Genomic DNA, 11,849 nt, shown 5'->3' with positions numbered 1-11,849 from the left:
CAGAACAAAGTGTCACCTAGCAGCATATGTAACACACACTGTCTTCTAGGATGCCTAGGGCAGTCATTAGAACAGACGAGATTTCCCAAATGCTCTCCAAACACCTGGCAATAAGTAGCTTAGACACTTCAGGTATAAAGGTGGAGTCTTTATATATCCAAATACAGATCCTGTTTTGCTGCATGACTAGGGCAGAGAATCCCCCTTTCTCTTCTGAGATCAAGGTGGATGGCAACTTAGAGATGTGTACCTCCTACTCAGAGAGGTAAATGTTAGTTTACAGACTGCTCTACCTGGAGACAACCACAACAGTTTAAATCACAACACTAATATATATATTTAAAATCTTCCTAAGAGGAGGAAGAATCAAGACAAACAAGTATTTATCACTTCCATGCCTATACTAAAAGTGATTTTTTTTTCTTACCTTAAATATCATCCTTTTAATCCATGGTTTTTCAGACAAAAAATCGAACACAGAAAATCCAGGATTGGGACGGACAGCTGGCATAGCTACCCAATATCCTCCAGAGCTGCTTAATCTGATATTATCTGGAAGACCAGGCATGTTCTCAACAAACATATCTGCTCCACCTTTCATCAACCCAGACACATAATATCTGAAAGTTATAAATACTAAGATTAGGAAATCTTAACTCAAGCAGTCGAATTAATAAATACAAGTCTAAAAAGGAATTCACTTAAAAATAACTTTAACGTTTCCTTAGTTTAGCACAGGGAAATAAAACACAGACATGTTCTCCCTCAGAAAAAAGTCAGCTTACTCCACTGTGCTCAAGGAGCCCAGGATTATGCAGTGCAGTGTTTCCAGTGTAAGTAAAAAAAAAAAAAAAAAAGTATTGAGGAAAGTCTTCTTTGCCATTGATAACTAGCCATGGACAGAGTGTAGGAGGTTTTGGGGTCATTCAGCTCAGTCATTTTATCTTTAAATAGAGAGTATCAATAGTTACAATGAAGTCCCACTCACCTCCTGATTCTAGCCATGGTTGTCTCCTGCACCAGGACAAAGTCTTCTGCAGGAGAGAGCTGGACTCCGTTGGGAAACCTCAGTCCCACCATTAAGACTTTCACTTCTTTTGTTACTGTGTCATATTCAAGGAGGCTAAAAAGAAAGCATTATACATGTTTGTGAGTGAAAATATATTTACTCATCTTGCTTTCGTTCCCCACATATTTTAGCTCCCGCTCGCATGCGCTTCACATACGTTAAAGAGGAAGAATAGTCAGGAAACGCTTGCTTATGAACACAGAAGAAACATTAATGTCAATGACAAGTAGCCTATTCACAAAAGAAATAGGTAGAACATAATGCTAACACCTTCCCTTTTAAAAGTGATGTTCCATTCCAGTCCTCTAAAAGGAAGGAAAGGAATCTCAATTTACTTTGCTGCAGGTCTCATCAGCACCATCCACAGATTCTTCAGCCCTCTCCTGGGCAGTGCAGTGCTTGCACAAGTAGTTCATAGAAATAAAAACTTGGAGACCAAGGAAGCAGCCAAGCCCATTCCTACTGGTGAGCTTAAATTAAGTTAAAGGCCACAGGGAAGGGATACTTGCCGCCCATCATCTGTGCCTTCCATAATCAAGAATAAGTAGTCCCGTCTCTGCCATTTGCTACTGGAGTCGGTGAAGTAGATTTTCCTGCCATCCCGGGTCACTGTGAGGTCATTCACAAATGACAGCTTCTGACCTTCAATCGGCGTTTTGGTTGACACAAGCATTTTTGTTTCACCTGGTTAAAAAAAACCAGACATGTAAGACCAGTTTTTATATGTCCTACCTTGGAAATGAGTTAAATATTAATAGAAATTTAGCAAGCATAGCACATTTTTTTTCCATTCTTGCCCCTGTTCAGTAAGAAGGTTTTGTGTTGTAATGGAACAACTCAACACAATGTAAATGACAAGTAGAAAATACTACTCAGAAAAGCTGAAACAGCAGATGTTTCCTGTTGATATGCGCCAGACTTCTCGTGTTTGTGAAGCTCATGTTAAACCAAATGCAAATTCAGGTCCCAGACTTGTAAAAGAATTCAGGCAAGCCAATCACTACTCTCTCTCTTTTCCCATCAATCTACAGGAACAAAGAGGAGTACTTTTTATACACTAAAACATTAGCAAGTTCATTAAACTGCTCTGCCACAGTTGGCACATCACCAGATAAATTATGATGATCAAACCTCTAAAAATTGACCAAAATCTATTAGAGTCATCTTTGGGCATGGGTGTTTGTTTTTTTGTTTGTTTGTTTTTGACATGACAGAGCTAATATGGTAGCTGTCTACCATCTGAAGGTGAGACCTTGATTATGCTCTCCCAAAGCCCCCCAGTCTAAGCCCTTCCAATGCATCTGACTTGGCATTTGGAAAGCCTCCCCCTCCCCACCCAGAGCCAAGGTGGAGATGTAAACTGTCAAAAAAAGTCAACCCTGTGAGAAAGCAAACCATAGTTTTTTGATAACACAGCTCCTGAAACAGAGACCTGGCTCAGGGACATGCAATGAAGGGCACAAAGCAGTAGTGCCTTTCTCAGCAGGAGCAAGCAGCTTGATCTTCAGCCACACAAACTACATCTTTCTTCACCACCTGCAGATTGGGGTTACAGAGAAGAGCTTTTCACTAACACAGAGTAAGATTAAGGCAGAAATGAGTACACCAAACATGGCAAATACCTTATGTAACAGCAGATTATTTTTTTACGTTTAAGAAAACTAAAGCAACTGCACAGAGGTTATGAATCCTGAGGTACCCATGTTGACAGTCAAAAGCACAGATCACCAGAAGATAAGCAACTGGTAACACTGGTCTAGACAGATACTGAGAGAAACTGATTGCTACAGGAAAATAAATGTCATGTTCTTGCATGGCATGTTTCACACAGACAGCTCCAAACCACTCTAAAGAAAAGTCAGCTGCTGTTAAGCCTAGTGTCTGGTAAAACTCCAAATGAAGACCAGATTTGTCAGTGAAAGAGAACTGCTGAGCAGAAAAGTCATACCTGTGCCAGGATTAATTTCATAGAGCCCATAATAAGCATCTGCCACAAAAAGGGTGTTATTTGGTCCCACTCTGATGCCAAGTGGTCGTCCACAAGTTGGCTCATCTTCACGGGTTCCTTAGGAAACAATTTTTAAATGGTTTTCCAAACACAAACAAATACAAGGCATTCAGGCTATCTACATTAGGTTCAACTATAGGTTAACAAGACCGTGGCCTGTACCATACATATATTCATTAAAGAAATGATTCTTACTTGCCTAGGTGCGAGTGAAACAGATATTCCCATGTTTTGATCAGTCTAGAGATAATCCTATCATTTCTCAGCCTACTAAGCAGCTAACAGCTGCCCCAAGCATTGCTTGGGGCCCCAGAAGCTCAAAGTCCAGCTCTGTAACAGCTGGCAGCAGACTTTGGTTTCTTTTGGCCCCAAGGCTGTCAACAGGCCTTCCTACTTGTTGGGCAGCCAAAATGGTGCTTCCAGATCCATCCAGAGCCTTATCTTGTGAACAGCCACATAAAATACCTAAAATGCTAAGTATGTTGATGAGAGCCACAGAAGGACAGCAACAATTCCACCACAGCTTCTGCCTAACCAGTGACCAGCATAGGGCTGCAGACACTCAAGTTATTAATAAACACTAATAAAGAAGCCGCTACCAGCTGTTCTCACTCACGTGCAGAAAACTCATTAAGTGAAGCAAGTAAGTGGTTTGGAGAAAGGTGTGGAATTCAACAAGAAGTAACTGCAGACACAGCCCCCACCCTGTGCTTACAAACAGAAGAAGGGAAATTGGTACAATAAAATGCAAGGCAAAATTCTAGAGAATGAAGGTGACATTTATTACAAAATCTCCAGATAAGTTGATTTTATCCACTCTCATTATCTCAGAGTTCACTCACTCACACTTGTCTAGGAGTCCTCAGTTTATTTGGGTGGCCCTTCACCTCAGAATCTTGCTGACTTCAGGTCCCATAAATGTTAGGCCAGGTTGCAGCCCATTTTTTTCTTGTTTGGGATACGTGCTATTTCTGGATGGACTAACAGGGACAGGAATGTTATCTGTGATGCACTGCAACCTCATCTTCTTCCTGGTGTTAAGATGCAGGATATTCTACTGACAGGTCATCCATGCCACAGTCTTATTAGAGTTCAGGCCTTTTAGCCATGACACAAAAAAAATCTCTACAGAAGACGACATGCACTTGCATGAGCAATCCAGACAGAACAACAAGTTAATCAACACAAGTCCTGATCCTGATTCTCAGATATTGTCACAGGAGCTGTCACTTACCACAAGGACCATGGCCAATTCTGGCTATTGTTTGTATAACTCCATCTTCAATTTTAAGAATCTTCCCATCAGCTGTCCCAGTAAATAGCACATCTGTAAAAACAACCTGTGTGATTAACTTGATCACAAATCCACAGTGGCAAACATCCTTCTATGGACAGAAATATTAGCACAAAGTAGAAATCACGTTTAAGATACTGTAAAGTTTTCCTCTTCAGTCAGGGAACAAGAGTAAATAGGGAAAGGGGAAAATGATGAAAGCAAATAAAAGCACTTGGTTAGATTTCTTCCTACTCAAAAAGAAGAGGAAGGATTCAAGCCTTAGGAGTTAGCAGATGGATATAAAGATTTTCACCCATAAATGGCCCCACTCCTCAGCTAAAAACCATCATAACCACTTAATGACTAGTCCTAGTCATCGAACTGATCCCTGCTAGCAGATTTCTACATCACCACAAAACATAATCAGGTACTGCTTCCATCTTATTTCTTTTCAAGGAGAGGCTGACTAGACAAAACTTCTAATTCTGACACAGTTCCCACAGGCTGCTGAGAACTACTGAAGGGGTTTAAACTGCCCATGCCCACATTGCATCTGTCCCGAAGAAGAATTACAAAAAACATAGCAACCTAACATCCACCCAAACCAAAAGCACTGCTAAATTACTGTATTCATGCCAAGCCATGAGACAGATGCACTGAATACAGACAGCATGCAAACTTTTCCACACATCCAGATTAAGTGGCAAGTGACTATTGTATTGGGCTTTTCCATCTCTAATTTAAGTTTTGCTAATTATATTTCTCAAAGGGAATAAGACTTCAACTTTTATTCATACAAAATTTACTCCCAGTCAGGTTGTTCATTTCACTTACAGCTCAGTTGTCACAAGCAAGAAGGTTTCCTAAGCAGTTTCTGATGAGACTGACAAAACTAGGTAACAAAACTGTAACCTGAGGAAGGAACTTCAGAGAGCTTTCTTGCTGGGGAAAATACATATACAAATATTCTACTAATTCATTAGAAGATACAGCAAAAAGAAAATAAAAGATACACCTACTGAGCAGCTTTTGTCAGTGCTTACCACCAATACTGACGATGGATTCGGGTCCAACCAGCTGATTCTCCCATAAACGCTCAGCTTTCTGTAACTTGCTATTGGGCTCTAGAGCACCCGTCAGGAGGGGAGGTTCCTTCAAACTGCAAAAAACAGAACAGACCTCGTGACCCTTTGCACAAATCTGCAAACACACTTGAGCAACAAGTTGGATCGTTTTTTTCCTAGTTTACCAACTCCTGCAAACGTGACCTATGCTTCACATACAGCATATTTCAAAAGAGAAAATACAGCTGGCGAGCTGAAAAAAACAACTCTTGTTCATCAGGGATCAAAATTTTCTGGTTCTGCTGATGTGGAAAGAAAAGTTGAAGCCATGTATTCTTAAGACACGTCTGGAAAACTACTTTAAGTCCAATAACACATTCCCAGTTCATCCTCTTTACACACAGGTGAAGGCTTCAGCTTTGCCACAACACAAAAGAGTTACTCTTTTCTTACTCAGCTGAATAAGTTGTTTGTACCACACTATTTTATTTATACATATTTATTTATATATCACATAAAATTATTTTTCCCAGAAAGATAGATGCAAGTTCCTAACCAAAACAGTTTTAGAACTTAAAGCCTGTCATTTTACAATACACAATAAAAACAAATAAAATGAATAAATAGTGAAAAAAGTGTTCCAGTACTTTAGGCACTCAACATGCGTGCTTTCATACCACATTGAAAGATGTATTCTGGTTCATAACTTGAATGCATTCCCATAGAGAAAGATCAGCTCAAAGGAGTAAGTTGTGCACAAAGGGAATTGAACTGAAACCTAAAAATAATAGAATAAGGTCAAGTCTTGAAAACCCTTATTCACATAAATAGCCAGGTTCAAGTCAGACAGAGTTCTAATTAACTACGGAAATATGAAGAAAGCTAGGAGCAAGATGCATACACAGCTTCAACTCACTTACCAGGCTACAAAGCACTGTGCTCCAAAACCAGCTCTAATTGTGCTAATAAACACAAATATATTCCAGTGTTTTAGGTTCTTAAAAACACACACACACTGCCACAGCCTCCATGAGTTAAGGATTTCAAGTCTTTACTAACGCTGCACACTTGCCCACGGTGGTAAGCTCATTAGGTGCTCATTCACAATAGCGTGCTAAAGCTCCCAGGGTCAAGCTTTGAAAGAATTTTTGATTTTTTAATGTAAATAACTCCCTATATGATCACAAGCAAATGCCTTCCACCTGTAGAAACTTTAAAAGACAAAGTTTGACTCCAAAACGTGCCCAGGTTCACAGGATCCAAGACATCTTCAGCACAAGCTACACTGCAACCATACTGTTCACGCGGTGAACGTAACTGACATTTGTAGAACTTCAGCAATTAGGGGGAAAAAGTCAGCTGAAACTGCAAACTGTAAAAGCTATGACAATTGAAGAGAACAGGCGTACAATACAAATAATGCAAAAAGAGAGAAAAACACATACTTTATCTGTCTGGTTACAGACAGCAAACCTTCCTTTCAGTCTATTTTACTGCAACAACAAAGCCAATTGAATTACTTGCTCCTGTCCACACTAGATTTGCAGCAAAATTGCCTGCACAATGCTATCACAAATTGGTTTTCCATGCCTTCTTCCAAGCATCAGATGTTTCAGATGAAGATAACAGCTGCTCTAGATAAGGAACTCATTTGCTGGGAACTTTGCACAGTTACATTTTCAAGCAGAAAATCCTCCCCAGGATTGGTATTATCTAAGACAGACTCACAGAGAAAGAACTCTGAATAAATCAGAGTTGCAGAAATTTCACACGGAGTTTTGCAGATCTCATCTGCTTCCCATGCCCCCATCCCTCATTTTTTCCAGTGGCTTACCGGAATAACATCATCATTGGTTAACAGAATTTCTGTGTGTTCTTTCACTGAAGGGATTGCTTCAAACAGCATCTACTACAGCTGTTTCAAAGCACTTCATAAACATCACACAGAATTATCCTGTGGTGTACAGACCAAAATTGCTCCTTGCAGTGAAGCTAAACAGCTAATTAAGAACGTGAAGCAATACAAGCCAGTGATTTGGACAAGAAGAATAGCTGTAAAATAGACTCAAGCAAGATATGTAAGCATGCAGAATACTGTTATCCTGGACAAGAATTAGATGGGAACAATGTAATAAGAAAAGTTTTATAGACATATCCTGTTGGCTTTCGAAATTGTTTAGTTGCAATGTATTTCAGAGAATACTTTGTTAAACCCAACCACAGCAGAAAGCATTTCATTAAGATTTGCAATCAGGCAGCTTATGGCTAATAGCTTATTGGCAAGACTCATAAGTACTATGAGCACATTAACAGTTTCTTTCAACTCTAGAGATATTTAGTGTTGTTTTTCCTTTTCATTAAGGAATTATCGCATTGATCATAAATATTTAGCCGACTGAGCATTTTCACATACTTCAACTGCCAGAAGCACTAAACAGCCTGACTACACCAGCAGCCAGTGTTGCACATGCAACTTCTCTCAACACAAGTTTCATCTTCTCGTGTAGCTTACTCAATGTTACATTCCACATTTGACACAGACATTGATTCAGATGTTTCAGGGCAGAAATCACCCAGAAGCATTTGCTTTATGAGATCTGCATTTAAATATAACATCATCGTATGGTTCAGCTGGTACAAAGCACCGAATCAACCCAGTCAGGTTTCAGTTTCAGTTTCCATCTTGAGACGAACAGTCTTTCTTTGACAGAAACAGGTACAGCTCTGGTACAACTGTACAGGTTGGTCCCTAGTCAAAGTGCAGTTCTTTTCTCCCTGAAGACAGGAGCACATGTAAGTAACAACAAGCTCTGCTGACAGCTTGGACAGCAGGAAAAGCATTTTCTAGATTAACAATCAAAGTAATTCAGTAACTCTCCGATCAGTACTGCCACGCAACCACACGAGATGACTCAGAAACAGACTGGGTATGTGAAGCAAGCCATAGCACTGGATAATACTGCAATCACTCCCCAGTTTCTTAATTCAGTTAGAATCACTTTACTCTGTGGACTCCTTTGTTCCAAAAAAGCAGAACACATACAAGTAGTATATCTCCTTCAAAACAAAGCAACAACCTACCTTATGGGCTGGGGGTCTATAGGACAATCCAGCAGAACAGTTGCTCCAAGCAGGGGCACAGTTAGAGATGCAGCCAAAGTCAAGAAGGTAACACGGAACACCTTGCTGCTGTAAGTACTGCCAAAAACAGACAAGAAATAAGATTAACATGCTAAGCTGTTTTAAGATCTAATATTAATATATATATATATGTATATATATATTTAACAGCCTGTTTTCTTTACAAACAGAAGCGCAAATACTTTTGCTCAACCACCATCTCAAATACCATCAAAGGCCCACTTTGACTGGGTTAATATAAGAGAAAGGGACATTTATCCAGCCTCAGCACAGCAGCATAGTATGAGAGTAGTATCACATACAGGTTTCATGCAGGCTACAAGTTACAGCTGACTGAAAACCACTAATCTGTGATTTTTATTTACTTGAATTAAAGTTTTGACAGCAGTTTCTATCCCAGCACAAAGTTAAACTTATACCTTTCAGAATCTTTCAAATAATGGAAATTAGCTAGGTACAAGTTTTAGATGGAAAAGTTCAAGCAACTAATACAACAAAGATTAGAGGAGATTAAATGAATCCTTCCCTGACTTAGCAAAAACTGGTTCAAAACTTGACCCCAGCATGCAGAAGAAATTAAGCATCTTCCATTTGCTAACACACAACAAAACAGAAAAAAATGTTTTTTCACAGGAAATAAACATTTTGCTCTCATCAAGCTCAGAAGCCTCAATCAGGCATTTGCACAAAGCCACGGTCAATAAATCCTAGCCTTGAACTAGGAAAGCAGCTCCCACAAACTTAGCTACTCTCAAATATTCACTGGCACAGCCAGCCAGTCTCTTTGCAGTATGAAACAAATGAAGGCCAACAGTACCCAATTGCTCTGCATTAATCCTTGGACCATTTCCACTGTGCTGTCCTTCACCAGCCAATCACCCAGGCGGTACAAACCAGGTACTACTGCCCACAGCACAAATACCACAGCTGGAGAGCTAAAGGCATGTACATGCAGCACTGGTATCAGCCTCAAGGTAACCTTTGGGGTTACCTGCTGGGAGAGAAAGGACAGAGCTAGGCCCAGACCTAGGCTGTGATGAGGTGACCACTCCAAGGATGCACCACCAGCAAACCCTGCTTGGGTCCTGCTCACAGACATGCTTAAAAATCAATTTTATTTCTCACATTCAAGAGCGCAGCATCCCCTTTGTGCACTTCAGCAGCGTTACAGCAGTCAGCCTGTCTCCATCCAAGATGACGCAAGCAGATATGAAAACTGCTTCAAATAAGCTTTCTCATCCACACTGACTGACACCTCCATAATTCCCTAGCGCCAGGCTGACCTTGCAACGAGCCACCAGATTTCAGCGCTATCTGCTCTAACACTACGTGTCTCGGCGAAGCAGCATTCCAGTCTTTTTCCCTTTGGATTTGGAAAGGAGAGAGTAGAAGAGAGATGAGGGAGCCCCCAGGTTTACACAAAGACTTCAGCTGTCAGCCTTGTCCGTCCACTGTCCTTCAAAACATGATGGCTCAATGCTGTAAGATTAAAAGTGCTGTCAGCAGTCACCTAAGCGTCTTTGTGACAGCTGAGAACAGCTCACGCAACAGGAAGCTAATAAAGATGAATGGGAACTCATCTGCTAAAGCCAACTTAATTAAAGCTCCTGAAAGCATGATATAAGTAAAGGTCGTATTTCTGAGCCTCACTAAAACTTGCAAGGAATTGACAATAAAGGAAAGAGGCAGGAAGAATGAGGTGACATGCAAACTCACACTCCAAGCCTGCAAACTGCAAGACCTACTTTAGATCCTGCTGAAACCACAAGAATTTAAAGAAAAGCAAACAAACAAAAGCAAACACTTGAGAAGTCAGATGCTCAGGATCACTGTAAAAGCAAACAAACAAAACATACCCAATACAGAACACAGACAACTGCATGTCAGGGACTGGTCCCTAAAAAGAAACACCAAAGTTAGTTTACTAACACTGATAAACAAAACGGAGATCCTTAGCTAATTTTGTCTCTGAAAATTAAACTCGCATGGACTCCAGCCACAAATCTCAAGGATACAACTTCCCAGAGCTCCGGGTATAATAACAGTAAGTCAGCTGGCACTGAGGACCAAAGAGGAGAAGCTGTTGCACCAGCTCTTGCAGACAGCAGGCTGGCAAGAAGGCACCAGAGATCACCACAGCCAGCAAGCCTGGGCCGCCTCATCCTCTTGAGGAACTGCTGGGGCGATGGATACTCTGGATCGCCGCTGGAGTCCTAGGAATACAACTGATTTGAGAAAAGTCAGCAAGAGAGGGTGAAGCCAGAAAGACCTGCTGATTGACGCTGGTGGCTTCCTTCAGGAACAGGGTCTGTGCGTGCAGGTCACCGCACAGCCAAAAGCGCCTCCCTCGCCCTGACGGCCCCGAAGGGCAGAGAGGAGAACCTGCGAGGTGCTCAAACAGGAGGAGACACGGTGAGCCAAAGCAGTGCTAGTCACCACACAGGTCACTCAGCGGGGCCCAAACCCTGCTTTCTTATTGCAGCTACTGCCCGAGGTTACAGCGAAGCCAACTTTGTATAAAAATTCCTACGCAGAAAACTACGAGCGGAACTTTGAACCTCGCCACAAAGCAAACGAAGTGTTTACAAGGGTATTGCACCTGAAACACGCACAGGCTCGCAGGCTACTCTTTAAACCGCTGCCTCCTCCTGCAGCCGTTCCCAAACCCCAGCCAACCAGTTACACAGTGCTTGAACACCCCCGCAAACATCTGCACGAGCCGCAGTGGGGTAACCGGCATTGCTTCACTAACTGAACGCAAACTGCATTTAAACCAGCCCAGCGGAGAGGAAGTGAAAAAAAGCCAAAAAGCCAGGAAAAAAAAAAAAAGCCAAAAAGCAGGCACCCCCTAAGCCATTACTTGCCAGGAAACCCAGCCCTGCCCAAGCCCCTCCGAGGAGCCCGGGGGAGCCAGGGGCCGGGTCCCCGAGGGACCTGGGCTCAGGTGGGCTGGGGGCGGCCGCTTCAACCCCCGGAGGCCGCGCACCTGGGCCTCGGCTCTCGGCCGGATTTTTCCCCGGTCCCCGCCCGGCCCCACCTGCCCTCCTTGGCCTCCTGCGCCGGGCTGTCCTCGGTGATGACCTGCGGGCGGAGCGGCCGGCGCTGCCGCAGCCCCTCGGCCGCATTCATCCTCCCCGGCCCCGGCCCCGGCCCCGGCCCCGGCCCCGGCCCCGGCCCGCCCCCGGGCCCGCCCAGCCGGCGCCTGCGTTCTCGGTCGCCCCGGGGCCGCTGTCTGGTCGCCACCCCGGGGTCTCCGGGAGCCTCCCGGCGAAGCCCCGGGCTCCCTCCCAA

General features: G+C 42.7%; 1 protein-coding gene across 2 annotated transcripts in view; it reads right to left on the bottom strand.

Annotated features, from left to right (window-relative positions):
• Window positions 1-11,849, bottom strand: part of APMAP (adipocyte plasma membrane associated protein) — a 13,265-nt gene extending 1,416 nt beyond the window's left edge. Inside the window, exons 1-9 of one of the 2 annotated variants that reach the window (XM_080584673.1) lie at window positions 11,596-11,726; window positions 10,415-10,455; window positions 8,499-8,615; window positions 5,397-5,512; window positions 4,312-4,404; window positions 3,018-3,134; window positions 1,579-1,753; window positions 989-1,123; window positions 428-620 (exon numbers count right to left, since the gene is read on the bottom strand). In XM_080584673.1, the coding sequence (XP_080440799.1) occupies window positions 428-620; window positions 989-1,123; window positions 1,579-1,753; window positions 3,018-3,134; window positions 4,312-4,404; window positions 5,397-5,512; window positions 8,499-8,615; window positions 10,415-10,440 (972 nt within the window). In that variant the 5' untranslated portion in view covers window positions 10,441-10,455; window positions 11,596-11,726. Of the gene's footprint in view, window positions 1-427; window positions 621-988; window positions 1,124-1,578; window positions 1,754-3,017; window positions 3,135-4,311; window positions 4,405-5,396; window positions 5,513-8,498; window positions 8,616-10,414; window positions 10,456-11,595 lie in introns of both variants that reach the window. The other variant, XM_080584672.1, reaches the window with a different exon arrangement.

This window comes from Anser brachyrhynchus, assembly GCF_964034855.1.
Source record: "Anser brachyrhynchus genome assembly, chromosome: 3".
In the NCBI taxonomy this organism is placed as follows: domain Eukaryota; kingdom Metazoa; phylum Chordata; class Aves; order Anseriformes; family Anatidae; genus Anser; species Anser brachyrhynchus.
Note: the sequence above shows the minus strand (reverse complement) of the source record. Positions and strands in the feature narration are given on the sequence as shown.